Here is a 19680-nt window from a genome sequence, read left to right on the forward strand (position 1 = left end):
CAACTTGCAAATTGTCTTGCTTGTTCCTAGTAATCGTCGCTCTGGAACGGTTACACGCATCAGAATATTAGTATAAAAATAAAAATTCAAATATTACACTTTCAAAAAAAACTATGTATAAATATGTTGTCTCCACTTTGATAAACCAGCATTTTTAAATTCTAAAACGATAAACATTTTTTTGCAACAAACAAAAATATATGATGTCACTATTTTTTTTTTCGTGAAAGACCAAATTATAAAGAAATAATTTCAAGAGAAGTTGGTGACAACTATGAAAACTTTCAGCGAAAACTTTATTTTTGATAAAAAAAATTAATTTTAACATTTTCAGATATCAGATTCATCTCGTCTGTCTCTTATTGGACTTCCTCCATATAGGTCAACCAAAATTTTACTGAATTGAGGCCCAACCAATGCTACCTCTAGCCCACCTCCCCAACGGGATAATTGATGGGTAAATAATTAAAAAAAATAGTTATTATTATGCACTTTCTATTTCATATGAAATTTGAAAAATAAATTACAAAAGTAATAAAAGAAAACGAGAATTTTATTTTAAGGACGGAAAAACAGGGATACATCGTGTAACTCGTGAAAAAAGTGGGCGGATGAGATGTGGTTTTGTTATAAATTATTGAAGTGGAGAGAGAGTAAACTACACCTGTGTGAACGAACGCACTCAATCATTAATCATCTTCGAATCCGAATCCGAGGCCTTTGTCTTCAACGCCAACCCACCCAGGAGCGACGTCAGCCGTCCATTCAGGTGTGAATTCATCCAACGGTTGGGACACATCTACAACGCCAACCATCAATGATGACCCTCCACGTGTCGGAAGATTACAGGAGAATCATCGACGTCCAACCGCATCCTCTAATATATCGTCCAATTTCCCCTACTCAACAGTTTTTTGGCTCTCTCTGTCTTCGAACATCCCCTCTAGGTTTTCTTCGATAATTCGATAAGGAAAGCTAGGCATAACGACAGTCATCTTCTTCATCTCTATCCCGTGAGAATTTCTTCCCTCTTTTCGTCGTCCTCCTCTCTGTAATTTTAGCGAATTACAACACTAATTCTTTTTTACCAGATTATTCCGTCAATTCTCGGGTTAGGTCTCGCATCCTTCGATGTGAATTTTCTGACGATCGATCTAGCTTTTTCACAAACTTGGAATCTCCGTCACAACCTTTCTGTTCTTTAATGCTTGCTTTCCGTCGTCCAATTCTTGATTTCTCCTCTGCTACCTATCTCTAATCCCCAAGTCAATACTATGCTCTGCAACTCATATTGGAATCATTGAATCAAGTGATTGGTGCCTTCTTCTCTTGCTTTCTGGTGGGGATTCGAACACTTGCGGCCATAACTTAGACCTTCTTTACGGGCAAGAACCCAGACATATCTATATCCTCCTCTATGATCATATAATTCAGCAAAAAGGGGTTAGTTCTTAAGAGTGAAATTCAATACGCGGGATTTGGAAAAATGCAACTCTTTTGAGTTGTTAATAATTAACTCATGATTTCAATGCGATTATGGCTGCGGGAATGGATTTTTCTCCCCCATTTACCGTGTTAGAGGGCACTCAAGGTGGTTACAACAAAGACAATGCATCCATCATGGAAGATGAGAAATCCAGAGATTCGAACAAAGTGAAACAAACGGCACTTGGCAAACCCCCACGGAACCTCTCCCACATGAGACACAGCATCAGCTCTAACAGGTTGCAAGCTGCCGCAGATTTGGTAAGTTCATCATCTTTATTAACTATAAATGGTTTCCATTCTTTCTGGGCTCATGCATTTTTTTGGTTTTTGTTGCCCTTCCTTGTTGATCTTTGCTTTCTTTTCTTAATGGCTGAGATTTTCAGCAAAATTTTTATCTTGTTAGTGTTTATTGTTCTGTCACCGAATTTGCAAGTTATCTAACTTATATGTTCTCCCTTTGTCTTTTAGAGTTTTGATTCAGGGGTTGTTGGGAGTAAATCGTCTTCTGACGAGAAGGCAGAGTTTCAACCCATATATAGGTCAGGAAGTTGCGCTGAAACTGGACCTAAACAGTACATGGAAGATGAACACATCTGTGTTGATGACCTTATTGAGCAACTAGGTTCAGTATCAGAAATTCCTTCTCCTGGAGCTTTCTACGGGGTTAGTGTGTTTTATTTGTGCTTGGCGCTAGCCATTGATGACCAAATGGGTTGTAGAGTGTGTGCACGCTCACGCGATTGTGTCCCCGAGCGTGTATAAGGGGCTATTGTTTCATTTCTAACACTGAATGTTCACTTGAACAGTTTATAAATTTCTATTCATTGTTTAGGTGTTTGATGGTCATGGTGGGACTGATGCAGCTACATATATAAGAAATAACATCCTCAGATTTATAGTTGAGGATCCTCATTTTCCAACTTACCTAGAGAAGGCAATTAAAAGTGCCTTTCTGAAAGCTGATTATGCATTTGCAGATGCTAGTTCGCTTGACATCTCTTCTGGCACCACTGCTCTAACTGCACTTGTATTCGGAAGGTAAATGAGGTTCAACAATGGTTAGTTTAGTTTCAACTCAATATCAAGCAAGGTTTAGAGTTTCAACTCAATATCAAGCAAGGTTTAGTTGGCTTTATAGCATACTGGGTTGGGTTGTTGGAGCATAGAGATTGTTGTATTCGATGGAGTGGTGAAAGAAGCTTACGGCTAATATTGAAGCTTTGATTTTTGACAGGAGCCTGATAGTTGCGAATGCTGGAGATTGTCGAGCTGTGCTAGGGAGACGCGGGAGAGCAATAGAGATGTCAAAAGACCACAAACCAAATAGCAGCTCAGAAAGGTTAAGGATTGAGAACCTTGGTGGGGCGGTATATGATGGATACCTGAATGGTCAACTCTCTGTTGCGCGTGCGTTAGGAGACTGGCACATGAAGGGTCCCAAGGGTTCTGCCTGCCCTTTAAGTGCTGAACCAGAGTTGCAGGAAATCCTCTTGACAGAGGACGACGAGTTCTTGATTATGGGATGTGACGGCCTCTGGGATGTTATGAGCAATCAATGTGCTGTGACCATGGCGAGGAGAGAGTTGATGCTACATAATGATCCCGAAAGGTGTTCAAGAGAGCTTGTCAGAGAGGCTCTTAAGCGCAACACTTGTGATAACTTAACTGTCATAGTGGTGTGTTTCTCCCTAGATCCTCCTCCTCGGATTGAGCCGCCTCCTTCTCGAGTCAGGAGGAGTATTTCAGCGGAAGGGCTCAATTTACTCAAGGGTGTACTAGATTGTAATTCATGAACACTTCAATTTTTATTCATATCACTGCTCATCTGCTGCTGCTGCTGCTGCACTCTCTGGCTACATTTCAGCAGAATGTTCTTTTAATTTGATATTTATAAAACCTTCCTTCAAGTCTTGTACATGTTGGGTATCCTTTTTTCTGAACGACTTGCATGCCTTCTACTCCAACATTCCACGTGTCCAATTGCCTTTCGTCGTATCACTCAATGTGGTCAATGCTTTCCGCTGAAAGGAAAAGGCAAAATTGGACGAGATCTCACTGGATGGGTCATGCGATAAGGCTATCAGTTGATTAAGCGATGTGCTATCCCTTGATCCCCATTACAACTCGGCTCGGATATGGATGAAACAGTATCAGAACTAGCCTATTAATAATTTTTCCGTCTCCTTAAAAATTATTCAAGATCATTCAATTTACATAGCACCCAAATGTGTCCTTGAAATATCTGAAAATTAAGAATTATAGTACAGTAGGGAAAATATTTTAATAATTAGTCATACATGAACTCACTAAGCCAACAGGTCAGATTCATGAGTTCAGGGCTCAGGCAGGGATTCTAGAGCATTGTTTAAATATTCGCTTTTCCAAGTATGCAGGTGATCCCAAAAAGATAGATACCATATGTCCACACGTTCAAAAATGAAGGTATAGATCATTACACGTCAGAGTTGGATGTGTGAATAAAATGAAAAGTGATTACGACAGGGAGGAAAAAGTGGTCAATCCAATTTTAGCTAACGGACATCAACTTTAGTTTGTTTCTGCAAAATCCAATTGTAGAACAGCAGATGTTTCCAGCTACCCAGATTTTCAGGGTTTTAGAGCTCTCCATCGTCTCCATCAACGAACTCTGCCCGACGTAAAGCACTGCATTACAGGAGGGGGAAAAATCCACAGACGCAATTATGGCTTACCCAATCATTTAAAGAAGGGGCTAAACTCTTTCAAATACAAAATAAATTTCATTCCCAAAATATGGACATGAACAATTCTCAAAACACAATTAACAGTTTAGCAATGCAAGCATGAAGCCATCTTCTATGCATCGGTCACCTACAATCAATTGAACCTACACAGGAAGATGACCTCACACTAATGCTTACACCCAGGTGCATTCTAAATCAATTAAGTTACCTTGTCTGACTGCAGTGCTTGCTCAAATCTTCACAAAGAACCTTGCTCACATCTCCCACTTCAACAGATCCTTCCTTTATAAATTCGGCCAACTGCAAGACTTGATGCGATTGGAAACAACTCATTATTAGCTCATTACCATATGATGCCCATGCAAATATAACCACATAAAAATATTAAAGTTTACCTCATCTTCTGTTTGTTCCAGTAATCTGTTCATAGCGCACAAAATTAGTACAGAAAGGCAGCATGAGAAAATTCATTGCTTCGAATGTTGGAATCCAAAGGCCCAGCATAAAAAAAAAAAAAAAAAAAGAATTTCTGGTCATAAAAACCAGTAGAATTAAAATTTGAAACTAGTTATGTCTCACCTTCCGCAGTATGAAGATATATCTTTGGAATGTGCCCGAGCTTCTTGTCTATCTGTCAAGAGATGAACATAAAATTTGTTTAAAAGGAAAAAGACAAAATCAATGAACCTCCAAATTATACAGTTGCCAAAGCTCTGAGAACAAAAAGTGGAACAAGGATATGAAGAATATTAAATTGTTCAGCACAGGAAGCAGAAATTTGGAAATTTGTACAGCGTAATGTTAACAATAGTTGATACGACATTAAAATTTTTCACCCTAATAAGTATACATAGGGTGAAATTTTGAAATTCAGAATTAGATATTTATATTATTTGGCAAGTTGATACATCAATGCATGGGCAACACAACATGGTGCTTTCAGATACAAGCCACATTAAATGATATCTCTTAACAGCTTTCATAATAAATTTATGTATCATTGCTGTTGAGCATTACAAAGCCAACAAGTACTCAAACAGAGTACTAATGATATACATACAAGAGTTTATGCTCAACTATGACAATCAATCTTTTCCATCAAAACTTTCATATATCTATCTCATAACAGAAGATCCATCGACCTATAGTTCTCGTCATACGAAAAGAAGAAACAACGGCAATAAATCAAACATAATTGAGTACATACTTGTTATGTTATCCCAGCTATTCACTTTGAACCATTCATATTTATTTGAATCTATCTGCAAAATTAAAAAGAAATGGAAAGTCAATGATACAGATCCCAGAACATTGAAATATTTAACCAGGTACTAAACAGGACTTCGATTGACCAAACAACAGGCAGAAGAAAAAAACATAAGCATTTACTCGCAACACCGCTAATTCCACTATTGCTCTGCATATTTTTCAGATCAAAACTAGAAACTATTACACTATGCATATGTTATGGGAATAAGGAAAGATGCCAAAATAAATCAAATTATACAGTATTGTAAAACTGAACATATCAAATAGAACAGGTTCTGCCATCGCAAGGTTAAGAAGAAAAACAGGATAATGACTTGATGATTTGATAACTACCTTCTTCAGTGTGTAGTCTTGCATCTTGTCGCAAAGCTCATCGAGAAGTTCAACCACCCTTAGCTCACTGACTCTGTCGTATTAAAAAGTTTCACAATTATATAGTCTTTTGACAGTACTCCAACAAAACCAAGAATATTACAAATTTCTTTTTCACTTTGAGTGATCAACATACGCAGATGTAATTATAATAGTTTGAAGAAATCACCAATAGTTTCAGATGTCAAATTGAATTCTGAAATGAAAAGACATGGAGGCTTCAGTAGTCAATTCTTTGCCATGTACATTAGGGGGGAGGGGGAAACAATTTTAAACTGTCCAGTCAATATTAAACTTGAGAAAAGGAAGATGTTGAAACCAAGCCATACCTGTAATCAATTACCTTTCCTACACGCTGGCCCTTGGAGTCTAAGCGGTGCCTCATATCTAAATGATTCCGAGGCCTTTCCTGGAAGGATTATAGCGTTAAGATGAGGATCACTAACAATCATCCTAGTTCTTAAAATTATGAATCATGGTTCTTACATTAGAAAGTCCACGTTCTAGCTCCTCCTGGAAAGTACAAACAATTGGAAGAAATTGTCAGATCCAACTCATAAAACACGAATCTTGAAATGCGATAGGGAAGACTTTTAGCCTCGAATCCGAAGAAATTGTAACCAAAATTTAAAGTCAAGAACAAAAGTTACCGCCACGGCTTTGCAGGCGAGACATTTATCCTCGATGCTATTAGCTAACGATAAGATTCCTATGAAAATGAAGAATGCGACCAGACACATCATGGACATTGATATCCTCATTCGCGTCATCTTCTTCGACTTCCCCCCGCCGCCTCCTTGATCGTTTGTTTTTTTCTTTTTGTTATTTAATTTTCGGACTGCAAGTGAACTACTCTGCAGTCTTCAGTCTCGCGCTTCTTATTCCTCAACTCTCAAGTGGGCTGTATCAAAAAAAAGGAAAACTCTCAAGTGGGCTGCATCTGGGCTCCAGGCCTCTCCACGATAGCCCATCAGTAGACTCAGGCTTGATGTTGGGCAAGCAAAAAGAGTAATAGACAATCCATATAAACTGTGATCCAGTTGATAAGAAATTAACTCACAACCTACAAAGTCATAAGTTCAAATCTTACTGTCGTGAGAACTTTATTAATGAGTGATTTGCAAATACCATTGTAAGTGCTTTTTAAGTCTGAAAACATATTCTGGTCTTTGTGAGCTCCTAAGACTCAACTTACCTGAAATTTTTTGTTACCAAAAAAAACCATTTGATTAAAAAAATTAAGACTAAATATAAAATTAAAATTAAGCAGAAAATAAGCTTTCGCTCTCTATAATTTGCTCAGTTTTGAAATTAGAACCCCGAACTTGACTTTTTCTTTTCCTTTTTTTTAAAGCACTCTCGAGTCTTGGGTGTTCGAATCCCTTAATACCCAATATTAAAGTAGGGACTAAACATGTGCATTAACTTTATTAACTTTGCTTAGCTTGTGACGGAGCCATGTAACAGTTGACAGGGATTCTCATTTTCCATGCAGGACCACATGTAGATTTAAAAAAGGGGCAATTTTGACACTACTTTCAATTAAGAATGCAACAAATATATAGCAATTCAAGTTCAACTGTTTGAAAAAGAAAAAGAAAGAAGTGCATTTTACGGCCAGTAAGCTCAAGGAAACAAACAAACCCAACTACAACACCCCTTCAAAACACGTGTCATGAATTCACAACAGTGTCTTCTCAGTTTTTGGAGCAAGGGCGTAAGAATTCAAGTTAATCCATTGGGTTTATGATCCAGTGACGTAGATCGTTAATGGTAATCAAGTCTCAAGTTTCACTATTCTGTAACTAGGGCTGGTAAAATGGGCCAACTCGCGAATTGCGGGTTGGCCCGTGACGGGCCACATGTCATAAGGATCGGGCTCAAAAGGCCCGTTTTCTAGCGGGTTGGTATTCTGCCAATCCTAACCCACCAACCCGTCAGATTTTTTAAAAAAAAATTTCTTATAAATAATAAAAAATTTAAAAAATCAGAAATGATTTAAATTATTCCGAGCATTCAAATAAAATTACAACACATTAAAACACAAAATATACAATTGTCTAAAGTCCAAATTCCAAACATGATAAAAATACAAGTTCAAACATAAATTTTTCCAATAAAATCAACATGCAACAATAAATAACCATCTTGATCTAATTATCTCTAATGGTGATGACATTTGAAGTTGAAGCATTATTTAAAACTTACTTAATATTAATTTTGACAGTAATAACTAGTAAGACGTCAGTTTTTTTGCTTTTCCAGAATTCCAATCCATCTCCTCCCCATGTTTTAATATGTAAAAATAAAAAAATAAAAAAAATTGCGGTGGGCTCAAGCTGTGGCAGCACAAGCTCATATTTTTTAGGTGGTAGCGAGTTGGTCATTTTTGACAGGTTGGCGAGTCCAACCCATATTCCCGGCTCTACTTATAACACTACTCCATTACGTTATATACATAAATACACACATTCTGGGTTCAGGCAATTCAAATGTACAGGAATTAATTGTAACAAAGGCTTTGTAAGCTCCTGTAATTCAACATAGCAGTACACAGCCAATAGCAATATTTAAAATTCATCTATTCCAATGTTTCCCCCAAAATCCCTCATTCACTCACACATCACCCGAAAAAATAGAAAAGTAATTTGTCTTCAAAATAATACATGCCATACAATACAACCGTCCATCTTTACTTCTAGCTATACACACAAAAATTTGGCTACCATGAACAACCAAGGTAATAAAAACAAGAAAGAAACACTAAGTGAAATCGCATGCTAGAATGCACTCCAACTATCAGAATCTTTCTTTGGCGAATGAGTCTCTGAAGAAACCTTAAATGGGCCAGAGGAGCCAAATGGATCAGAGTCGTCGAAAGAGAATGCACTGTGACCGAAGTCCTTGGTGCTACTTATTGAGTCAAACCTGGTATGCCTATCACGACTAAAACCAAAATCTTTGCTGCTATTGATGGAATCAAACCGCCCCAGCCTCTCAGAATTATAGCCAAAATCTCTGCTGCTGTTCATGGAATCAAACCTTGTGAACTTATCTTGACTGTAGTCAAAGTCTCGGCTGCTACTTATGGAATCGAATCTTGTAAGCCCCTCTGGTTGTGGAGAAAATCCGCCATCATGGACGCTGAAGGAATCAAACCTTGACATGTTGTCAAAGAAGTGATCTCCTGCCTCACTGAACCTTGGAGAGTTGCTAAACCTGGGAGAGTTGCCAAACTTGGAAAGTGGAGTTGCCGGCACAGAATCATCAAAGGTAAACGAGCTCTTTGTCTGAAATGGGCTGTCAGTAAATGTAGATCCTGTCCTCACTGGGTTTATACCAAACTCACCAGATTTAAAGAAATCCCTCTGCTTCTCCGAGTCAGAGTCCTGCAAAACATAACAAACATAATGATTCTATTAGTTTTACAACCATCATCGCCTCAGTGTATCCAGGATTATGATGCGGCAGAGATCTACGTGTCTCAAAAATTTTAAAAGCAACTTGATCATCAATACTCAAATGAAAAATTTTCTGCTCAAAAGCTTCAGAAGCCAATTGCATAGGGAACACGCACTTTAAGATGCGCTGACTTTAGTTAAGTGAATAACTAGACACTTGGACCGTTAAAAAAATCCAATCCCGGTTTTTGTCCATGTAAAATAAATATTTACAACATTTTTAATAAGAACTGTTTGTTGATAAAATAGAGAGCGCAAAAGTTAAGGAGAATGAAGAGGCAAACGATATATCACTCAAACATTATACTACAGGGAGCTTATGAATCCTCAAAGCCTTTTAAGAGGGTAACTCACAAGATTTTCTTTTAAATCTCAACACCTCTTACCAAGATTTGTTCCTTCTCACCTCTCAGGCTAATTTAAATATGCTGAAAATATTTTACTTATGAAAAAAGCAGCATTATAAAAAATATAGTAATAAATTACAAATCAGAAAACTTGTATTTCAGAAATTACCTTTGTATTGAAACCCCATACTGAATCCACATCATCATTGTTGTCGAAGGCACCCCAGGACGATTCATCAAAAATTCTGGTGTCCACAAAAAGGATGGAAAAAGAAATAAATCACCTCTTTCAACATGGTCCTCAGCCAACCACCACCCAATGCCCCAAAAGAAGGAGGGGGGCTTTCAGAGAAAACAAGAACAGAGAATTACCTGTGTGACTCTGCATCTGCTTCAGAGCTTTTTCCAAAATGAACATTTGAAAATTCTTGAGTAGGGCTCCCTGTAATAGTCCTTCCAGTGGGACTATCATGAGAGCTTCTCGCTGTGTCATCTTCACTGTGTACATATGCAGATTCACTCTCAAATGTATAATCACCATTGATTGTAGAGTTTCCTTTCTTTTCATCCACATTCACAGATGAACCATGAACTGAATTATCATCATAGAAATCTTGTTCTTCCTGAATGAATGCCGATTTGGGTTTCGAAGCAACACTATTCGCACCAACAGTAAGATCGTTGGCAAATCCTACAAGTAGATAAAGCAACTTTAACAATAATTATTTCATGAGAAAAAAGGATTGCTGGAAAAGTTTGAACAAATAAGGCGAACCTTCATCTTCAAATTTATCCCAATCTTCATCCCACTCAGCTGCTGCCTCCAGAATTCCAGGTTGCCAACCTTATGGTTCATTAGGTTCAAATCCATGCATGACAACAATCAGTTAGAATCATAAAACAAGGTGATTATGACAATTTGTTACAGTAAAAATGCTCATCCATGACAACGGCCACCAAAACTCCCCCCGGTTACACCAAAGAGAAGGCACATAAAGTATAGCATCATAGTCAAACATGTATGCTAGGTAGTACAACATTTTATTCAGAACCAATTTTTAAATTCACAAATAACTCTGACCAATAAAGTATAAAAAATTCCAAATCACTATAATAAGAGTGAAGAGGTTTCTATGACAAGCTATTGATATATGCAAATAACGAGAGATCAGAAAGAATTAGCATAAATAGTTTAGCTGTTAGCCAATATATAAGTCCTTGAATTTACAAGAGAAACTTACGCAAACAAAGGTCAAAAGGTGAAAAGAAGCATGCACAAGTTGTGAATAAGATTTAAGAATAATTATGTAAGAAAAAGAAAAGAGGAAAAGAGAATCAAAACAGGCCACAAAAGTGAGAAGGGATTTGACAAGACTCCAAACAAGCCAACTTTGATTTATCAGAGTCGGAATAAAAGAAACTTAGTTGAAGTTTGACTTGGTCTTGTTTTATTTTATTATTTAAATCCTTTTATTTAGGTTTGTGGAGTCGGTTAGCACAATAATAGGACTACTAAGTCAGTCATGGTCCACTTTGTTATTCAGTTCTCCCATTTTCATTGTGATCCCGAGAATGTAGGGATATTCAGTTTTTTTATGTTGTTGCAAGTGTCATTCAACTCTATAAATATGTTAGCTCGATTTATCTGACATTCAACAAAATTGTGTAACTAAAGAGAGACAGGAAAGAATAATGATAAAGAGATAGTGCGCGAGCTTAAATTTACCAAAAGGAAGTTCAACCATTGCAATGGACTTCACTTCTATGCCATGTTTCTTGCATCGTTCAGCTAAAACCCTCATTAACCCCTCCAGATCTGATTGTACTCGGTCAGCTCGAACCTTAAGTAGCAGCTAAACATCAGTAAAGAAAAACAATTTCTATAGACTTTCATCATACTTTAAGGGTGAAATTTCACCTGAAGAATTCCATCTGAACTGCCTCCTTGTTCCATTTTGATAATTGCTTGCTGCAACTCTGTCTTCCTTTCCTATAGATACGCTAGCCAATGCTTAATTGATTTGTGAAAATAAATAACTTATCATCATAACAGCTAAGTCATTATGCCCCCTGCTTGTTCTCAGTCAATTTCTGCTTAACTTGGTTCAGTCAGCTAATTCAAGGTATCCCATTCAAAACAAATAATAATAATATTTCAAGTTATTCAACCCACAGGCATATAGCTTTGAACTATTCTGAGAAAAAGAATAAAATTTCCAAAATGGGAATTGTTTTCACACGGAATGATCCAAAAGCTCATGAACTAAATGACAGAAGCCTACAAGCACCTATTCCTGCAGCAAATATTCCCAGTATGGTGCACACTGTTTCCATCCCACTCAATAACTATCCAGCAACAGTCATCACGAAAATATTTCGTTTTTACCTGTATATCACGAAATTTAGCCTCTTCAATGGTCAGTTTGGATGCTATTTCTGCTACTTGTTTGTATTTTTCTTCATATTTCTTGGCCAGTGATTCTGCCTGCGGTATAACATCAAGCAATCAGAATGTGAGCCTACTTATTCCGAAATCTTAGACATTACAATTATAAGTAAAGAAAAATACCTCACGCTTATCTGCAGAAGCCCTTTCTGTGATCTCATTTAGTCGATTTTCACATCTGCTTTTATATAGAACCTGATATTCAAGTATTGAAAATAAATAACAAAAGTAATTGCACCAATCAAAAGATGCTACCAATGACCCACAAACTAGACAAGATCACCTTCAAAGAACTAGCCCAGATTTCTGATATGGGCACATAAGAGGTAAAAATATAGATGAAAAAAAATTTGCCAATAGACACTTGGCTATAAATGCCAAAAAAAAAAAAAGGAAAAAAATTCTTCTGCATGAGGTCAGAGACTCAGAAGGGTCATTGTGGAAGTTATTTTTAGCCTATAACTGTTGTGTAGAGGAAAGTTTGATTTGAAGCAAACCGCCAGTTTGACCTAGTCAGCCCCTTCATTCAGTGAAACCAAAGCACATAAAACAGATCAAATGTTAGGCATGTGATATCGTAACAAACGGTAAAGAAACTACGAACCAATTCCTGCATTTTGTCACGGTAGAATTCAACCTTCTCTTTAGAATCCAAGATCACGTTCTCAGTTACTTCATCCTACAAAAACAAAAATCATATGTAAACCTGAACAAATAAACACACACACACACACACTCGTTTACCTATATAGAAACCTCTCAGCAAATGCGGGGGAAAAAAGAACACTTATATGTTGAAGCAAAAAATAAAAACACATCTCCAAGCACAGTTTTCACTTATGGCAGCAGCAGGATTTAGGTGACTGAAAAATGTTCAACTTCAGTAAAAAACTTGTTCGTTTCTTTTTCCATTTTCCCCATTAACAATGCTATGGTTGATGTCGTATATTGATTCATAAATTGGAAAACAGAAAGGAAAGGAATTACCTTTTTCACTCCAGCTGCCACCTCATTAGGCTTTGAGTTAACTTTATCCTGCTTCCCATTATCACTTAGGTTCAAAAAGGAGTCCTCCAAGACAGGAGCACCAGGCTTCTGTTGATTCGGTTGCTTTGTGCCATCATCAACTCTGGAAGGAGGTCCTTGAACTGGTGATCTTGAAACTGCTGATGGTACCACTGGCCGTGCACTTGGCATCCCTGGTTGTTGCTGAAAACCTTGTCACAAATAAGAAGCAAAAGAAAAATTCAAGAAATGGACTATAAGATAACGATAAGGCAAAAAAAAAAAAAAAGGTAAATTATTGAGAGAAATATCTGGACCAATACCCCAAGCTGCATTTCCATACGCAATTTTTGGATGGCCTGTCATAGACAGTAGTGTCTCATCATATAATACATTATTCGGAAGGGAAGGTGGAAGAGTGCGACCCTCCCTATATCGCTCCATCAAATAGAGAGCATAGCAAAACTCCCTCAAAGAAAGCATGCTATCATTATCCTGATCAGATAAATCCCACACCTTCTTCAAGATCTCTGCAGAAAGGCCACCAATGTATGATAAGCATTACTTATAAGAGGAATTTAAACTATAAAAACAATAATATATCCCAGAGACCTGTCCAACAGAAGTTCCAGATTACATAAATAGACAGCACAAAAACAAGAAACAGACAATCTCAATAACCAGTCATAAACAATGTATTAATTAAAATCCTCATCTAACATGAGCGTCATGTCACTCAAGCAGGTTTTGATTTCCATTGATAGATAATCAATGGAACTCCTTCAACAAGGTTAAAATTCCAGCCAGTTAATATTGGGCATAAACTTTGATGAACGCCATCAATTGGAAGACAAATCTACAGCCAAGTATTTTCTTGTTAGCTACAATAAAGCTAAGCGCCAGTTAACCCATTAATGTACTAATTTACAAAATAAGCAAATATTTATAAGGAAGAAAAAGTGTTTACCTATTGGTAATCTCCAACTTAAAAATAGACTGCGTGCCTGCTCCCCTGTAATTTTTCCATCCCTGTCAGTGTCTACTTCCATAAACACCTTTGTATACTTCTGTACATCAGAAGGTTTCATTTTTGGCCAAGAAAGGTGTGAACTGTCAGAACTAGTATTTCCAGGTCCAACTGATGCCCCAGGTGACGTGAGTGAGGAAGCTACTGCTGAAATCTGTGGGTTTGGGTTTGATGATGGTTGCACGCGTTGAAACTGACCATTCATAATCTGCAGTGAATCAAGTGCACTCTGCTTACTAGCAGGGGGAGCACCACTGGAAACTGGAACAAGGGCTGATGAGGCAGGAATGCTGGTAGCAGAATAATTCTGCCGAGTAGGTTCTTGTTTTGGTGTGGATGTAGCAGCAGAGAATAAATCATTGCCAAAAGCTGAATTGGGCTTGAAGCCATTTCCAGATACAGGTAATGCTTTATTGTTAATACTTGTTGTCTGGGAAATTGATGAGACTGGAGCTTGTGACGTTGATGCAGGTAAGGGCACTGATGGAGTTACCCCCCCAGGCCTCATAGTCATTGGACCCGGCCTTCCACCATTCCAATCATTCAACATGCTTGGGTTTGAGAGATTTTGACCCGCCATGCTTACCCCTCTAGAAAGATCTGGACCTGCATAACCTTGTTGTGGACGAGCAGCACTACTAGCAGGTATGGGTTGAGGTGGTCTCATGGTCAGATTTTGTTGGGAATGAGTATACAGCTGGTTTGCAACTGGAGCTGATAATCCTTGTCCTGTGTAGGGAAAACTCTGAGATGATATCGGTCTACTAGCACCTGCCTGCGGTCCAGAAGCAGCAGCCACTGAATTTGGTCGTGGTGGAGGTATAACAGATAGATTGATCTGTGGTGCAGGGATTTTAGCAGCAGCAGGACCATATAATGCTGCCTTAACAATATCAGGTGTTAATTCACGCTTACTCTGTGCTACTGTAACTAGTTTTAGAGCATTATAAAACTCCGTGCGTCCAAGGAATCCAGTTTTGGCCTGATCAGCATGCATCCATATCTGTAGCCCATGTAGTAAATTTTGGTTACAATTACAAATCAACCACACCAAGAGGCATTATCCTAAATTAAGTTTTCAGTTTGATAATTCTTCCCATTGCCATTTTATTTGCCAAGTTAAAGGAAACAGGAATGATCAGAATGAAAAATATATTTGAAAATTCACTGATTGCTTTATACAATTTTGTCTGAGGAAATCACAAGTTTAAGGGCATTGTTAAAGACAAGACTAGAGTCTAACACTGCAATGCACATAATTTAGTCATTGGGAGCAGACCTAGATTCGGCCTTCGAAAAGTAACATGAAAAATAACGAAAAAGAATCCACAATTTAAACCCAATGACTCAAATTAATCAGTGTAGTTTACGACCCCTAACCTGGGCAAGAACTTGTTTGGGCAAGTTGGATCCCTGAAAGAAAGAGACAGCTTCAGCACCACTGATTCTGCCATCCCCGTCTAAATCCGCTCTCCTGAAATATGCCTCGAACTGATCCATATTGGGTCCTGCCATCCTATATTATTGTCAGCAGGTTCTCTCCCCAACTCCTCAGATTAGATCGCACCAGGCACCGACCAACTGAGAACAACGGTTATACAAACACGAATCAAGTCGATCCGATTTGAAACAAAAATAAGGAATCCTAGAACGCAGTCCCTCGGATGATAGAATTGAGGAATGGATAGTTGGATTGGCAAACAGCAAAAGAAGGACCAAAAAGAAAATAAGAAAAAAGGGTCGCGTTAGCTCTGTGTGAATTCGAAGATTAGGAACCACAAGCATGAACAGAAAGCGCACGTATTTATTTTCCAGCGATTTTGCTTCGGATGGGGGATGTCTCTTGAACGACCGCAACGAAACGAAGCGCTTAAACGGACATCTAATCCCAATCTCAATTATTTAACGCAGTCGTTAACGATAGATGCTTCATTTTATTTTGTGCTATTATCCTTTGCATGCTTTTCTCCATTTCTGATCTCCCTGCTGATTTCACTGACAATTAGATTCAAGGATTTGATTTAAATCTAATGCATTCTATAAATAATAATTTTAAAATGTGTTATCTTCGTTACAAACTTATAATCAATTCTCCTGCTGGTAAATTTCACCATTTTCTCAATTCATTTGATAGTGGTTTTAAAAGTATTTTTCAGAGCCATTTTTATGGGATATATTTTCCCTAGTAGAGGGTTAAAAAACAGACCCCATTTTTTCAGAGAGTTTGCGGTTAAATTTGATTCATACGCAACTAAAAATTAATTTAAATATTCGTGCAATAATTTTAATCATAACGTTTCATCATTCATCTGACATTTCTTATTTAATAAATGACAACTTTCGTGCCTATTAGTAATTATTTAACTACTTACCAATTCCTAATTTTTTTAATCAAGTTGGCACCTTTATGCAGGCTTGTCAAAATATGACGTTTTACACTATGTTTGGTACGAGGTTTTCAGAGGGGAGGAGAGGAAAGTTGCTCTCCTCTCCTTGTTTGGCTGGTGCAACTTTTTTAGGAGAAGCTCGTTTAGTTAAGATATTTTTTAAAGAGGAGAGAGACTATTCTCTCCTCCTCTTTCTTTCTAACCTCCCCTTTAAAAGTGGGGTTTTTTATAGGGAAGATGAGAGATAATATTTTAATTTCTTATATATCCTTTCGATTTGTTAACTCCTAATCAGTCATAAATATTTCTACATAAAAGAGTTTTTTTGAGCATCTAACAAGAGGTTGTCGAGATAATTGTCTCCAAAATTTGTAAGCATTTGTAAATCTTTTTTTTTTTTCTCTTCTTCTAGTTCTAAGAGATCGTTGATATTTTCTTTCACTTTCAAGGTCTTTTCTCTAATTGAAATCTATCACTCGTGACTTTTTATCTTAATATCCTACTGTGTCTTGTAAATCAAAATTGGTGAATTGCATTATATATATAGTTATATCTTAAAAAATATAAAAAACTGAGAAAATTCATTTAAATTTTATGAGGTTAAAATAGTCAATTTTTTATTAAAACAAAATAAGATATTATTAAAATTGATCCCTCCCCTCCCCTCCGATCAATCCAAACATGAGATCATTAAAATCCTTCCCCTCCTCTCTCCTTCCCTTGATTAAAATCCCTCCCCTCCCCTTCCTTCCGTCGAGTCAAACACAACTATTATTCTACACCTTTATAGTGTTCCCAAATGACACTTTGTTACTATTTCGTGTTGGATTAGTAGTTAACTTCATTTCCCATTCGTCTTTTTCGATTGTTATCATACTTTAGGATGTAGGAATAGCCTTGATGCGTGGATATAAAATGAACAAACTCTTGTTCTCAGTGTGTCCAATACTCCAATTCACTCCAAAAAGCTGGTCATTAAAAAATCACTTCAACAGAGAGTCCGTGATTTATTTACGTAGTATTTGGAAAGTAAATGATCAATTATACACTTGTATTTTCTTTTTCTTTTAATACTACTCCATAGTTTTTGTTCCAGTTAAGATAAACCCATTGAGAAAACAATCTTAGCCCATTGACACCTGAACGAAACTTTAATAAATAAATGACTTGAAGCCTGATGATACTTTCCTGATCTTCATGTTCATGGGTTTGGTCTAGCATTTGAAAAACTTGAAAAAAGAACGTGGAATGACGGATGATGGGGGAGGTGTTTGGTTTACCCAAAAATTACTTTTATGCAAGTTAAAATAAAACCCCCTCTGAAATTTACTTTGTATACTGTAAAATCATTTTTAAAATCATGATTTAACTTCTATCCAAACATTTCTTTAAGTGAGAAAACATTGAATTGGCCATTGCCAGAAATAGAATTAGCAGTAATGATAAGACAAGTTGTTTGATTGACAATGATAACTGGAATATATGCCCATTAGCAAACAAGGTAAGTGGTGAAATCTTGGGATCGATTAGTAAGATAAAGATTGGTTTATCTAACAAAGGAGACAAAATTCTGTGGGGTTGTGCAGGAAATGGGAAGTATAATGATAGGGAAGGTTATTGGATTAATAACGGCAAAGTAAATGTTACAGCATCTCAGCCTAGCTCCTATCTGATAATCCCTTGACCTTTTTGCTACAGATTGTGAAAGACCAGTGTAATCCCGAGAATTCATCATTTGTGTGTCACAGCATGTTATTGTCAGGTGAAAAATGCGGAGATTTCCCAATCTGTCATATTTGTGAGAAAAAAAACAGGAGACATCTTTTCTTTTCTTTTTTTTCCAGTCCTTCGATGAGGGAGTCTGGTTTGCTAGCCCATTATCTATTAGAGTGAATAAAACAAATATTGATTGCTCTTAAAAGTGGTGCATTAATTTGTTTTTTCTGCGCAGAGACTTCAATCCATCTAACACATCATTCACTGACATTGTGGGTCTTATGGTTAGTATGGAAAAGCAAGAACGAGTTTAACTTCATTCGCAGACAGCTTGATCTATTTTTTCTTGTTGAGTGTGTAAGGAAGTATTTAAATGAATTTTGACGTGACTAATATAGTTGATGTTCCCTTAACAAGTGTGGCAAGGGGTTCAAGTACAAATCTTGGAGGGTGATTGATGAGAACTGGTTGAAAGTTAATTATGATGGGTCTTACATGCCTAACACTAGAGGGTTTGCTATAGGGATAGTGTGCAGAAATCATTTTGGATAATTTTTGTGAGGCTTTCGGGAAAAGGTAAGCCAACTCCTGTTTTTATGACCGAAGTTCTTGCTTTAAGAAAGGCCTTGATGTAGCTAGATGAAATTCAAATGCTGCGTGTCATTGTGGAGACTAATGATAATGACAGGAAAATCGCACAGCTGTGTAAATAATAAACTTGATCATGAACAGAAAATGCAAACAGTTCATTTCATTAATGAGAATATTTCTATGCATTTATTCTCCTAATAGATGCAAACAATTCCCTTCATAATCAAGCATGCTTCTGAAATTTAAAGGAAGGAAGAGTAAGTCCTTCCCCTAAAGAACACGAGGCAGCCTGAGACATGAAAATTGAATCCAACATTTGCTTGTAGCAACTCTTACCATGGCAGGGTAACGGAGGAGGGGATTGGTTTGAGAGGTGATTCTTTTCCTTCTAATGGAACTCAGCAGCATTCACATGACTCAAAGCTTTACACAAACCACCAGAGAGTCACTCCAGCTCCATCTTCACCTTACTTGCTTGTACAGCAGGGTGGCGGTGACGAAGAATAACAAATCAATAGTTAGATCATGCCCAACATTTACTGAGTTGTATGCAGCTTGCATGCTTATTTGCCTTTGTAAAAAACAGAGCTGTGCTCACAACAGTGAAAACTCTACTTTTTTAATCCGGTCTCGTGAGTTTCTTCACTTTAGCCACAATTCCCTTGAATAATACATTTCTCATAGTCATACAAATAGATTCAATGTGGACATTATATATTTCAAGAATGCTCCACCCCCGCTTCCTGCGTAATATGACTCTTGTCGCAAGACCTGGTCTTGCAGCTAAAAACCTGTCACCCGATTTTCACTGCAATCACTTCAAATCTGACCATCCCAACTTTACACGT

At 37.3% G+C, this 19680-nt stretch overlaps 3 protein-coding genes across 3 annotated transcripts; 1 reads left to right on the forward strand and 2 right to left on the reverse strand.

Moving 5' to 3' along the window:
• The first annotated feature begins 955 nt into the window (after positions 1–955).
• LOC114740678 (probable protein phosphatase 2C 27) lies at positions 956–3454 on the forward strand. The gene is made up of 5 exons (XM_028928881.1): positions 956–1013; positions 1092–1746; positions 1957–2151; positions 2321–2526; positions 2723–3454. The coding sequence occupies exons 2-5, from the start codon at positions 1537–1539 to the stop codon at positions 3279–3281; spliced, it is 1170 nt and encodes a 389-aa protein (XP_028784714.1). The 5' UTR covers positions 956–1013; positions 1092–1536; the 3' UTR covers positions 3282–3454.
• Positions 3455–3865: 411 nt separating this feature from the next.
• Positions 3866–17809, reverse strand: LOC114740550 (protein seele). Its single transcript, XM_028928704.1, has 10 exons — positions 17806–17809; positions 6503–6690; positions 6339–6365; positions 6182–6261; positions 5814–5886; positions 5419–5473; positions 4791–4842; positions 4607–4631; positions 4420–4511; positions 3866–4152 (listed from the first exon to the last, which is right to left on the reverse strand). The coding sequence occupies exons 2-10, from the start codon at positions 6620–6622 to the stop codon at positions 4104–4106; spliced, it is 573 nt and encodes a 190-aa protein (XP_028784537.1). The 5' UTR covers positions 6623–6690; positions 17806–17809; the 3' UTR covers positions 3866–4103.
• On the reverse strand, positions 8340–15929 carry LOC114740549 (epidermal growth factor receptor substrate 15 homolog). The gene is made up of 13 exons (XM_028928703.1): positions 15519–15929; positions 14079–15141; positions 13435–13641; positions 13094–13323; positions 12711–12785; positions 12230–12301; positions 12047–12145; positions 11579–11650; positions 11387–11501; positions 10436–10504; positions 10033–10351; positions 9830–9905; positions 8340–9241 (listed from the first exon to the last, which is right to left on the reverse strand). The coding sequence occupies exons 1-13, from the start codon at positions 15651–15653 to the stop codon at positions 8633–8635; spliced, it is 3141 nt and encodes a 1046-aa protein (XP_028784536.1). The 5' UTR covers positions 15654–15929; the 3' UTR covers positions 8340–8632.
• Positions 17810–19680: the final 1871 nt, after the last annotated feature.

The sequence above is a fragment of the Neltuma alba genome, unplaced genomic scaffold (genome assembly GCF_004799145.2).
Source record: "Neltuma alba isolate B1F8T4 unplaced genomic scaffold, ASM479914v2 tig00003186_pilon, whole genome shotgun sequence".
Taxonomy (NCBI): domain Eukaryota; kingdom Viridiplantae; phylum Streptophyta; class Magnoliopsida; order Fabales; family Fabaceae; genus Neltuma; species Neltuma alba.

Excerpts from the sequence above, each read along its gene's own strand:
- LOC114740678 (XM_028928881.1), top strand. The coding sequence starts at position 1,537 with ATGGCTGCGGGAATGGATTTTTCTCCCCCATTTACCGTGTTAGAGGGC. Across the intron at positions 1,747-1,956 it reads TGCAAGCTGCCGCAGATTTG|AGTTTTGATTCAGGGGTTGT; the intron begins GTAAGTTCATCA and ends TTTGTCTTTTAG. Across the intron at positions 2,152-2,320 it reads CTCCTGGAGCTTTCTACGGG|GTGTTTGATGGTCATGGTGG; the intron begins GTTAGTGTGTTT and ends TTCATTGTTTAG.
- LOC114740550 (XM_028928704.1), bottom strand. The coding sequence starts at position 6,622 with ATGACGCGAATGAGGATATCAATGTCCATGATGTGTCTGGTCGCATTC. Across the intron at positions 4,512-4,606 it reads TGGAACAAACAGAAGATGAG|TTGGCCGAATTTATAAAGGA; the intron begins GTAAACTTTAAT and ends CAAGTCTTGCAG. Across the intron at positions 4,153-4,419 it reads AAGCACTGCAGTCAGACAAG|TGCTTTACGTCGGGCAGAGT; the intron begins GTAACTTAATTG and ends CCTGTAATGCAG.
- LOC114740549 (XM_028928703.1), bottom strand. The coding sequence starts at position 15,653 with ATGGCAGGACCCAATATGGATCAGTTCGAGGCATATTTCAGGAGAGCG. Across the intron at positions 15,142-15,518 it reads CCAAACAAGTTCTTGCCCAG|ATATGGATGCATGCTGATCA; the intron begins GTTAGGGGTCGT and ends CATGGGCTACAG. Across the intron at positions 12,786-13,093 it reads TGGCAGCTGGAGTGAAAAAG|GATGAAGTAACTGAGAACGT; the intron begins GTAATTCCTTTC and ends TTGTTTTTGTAG.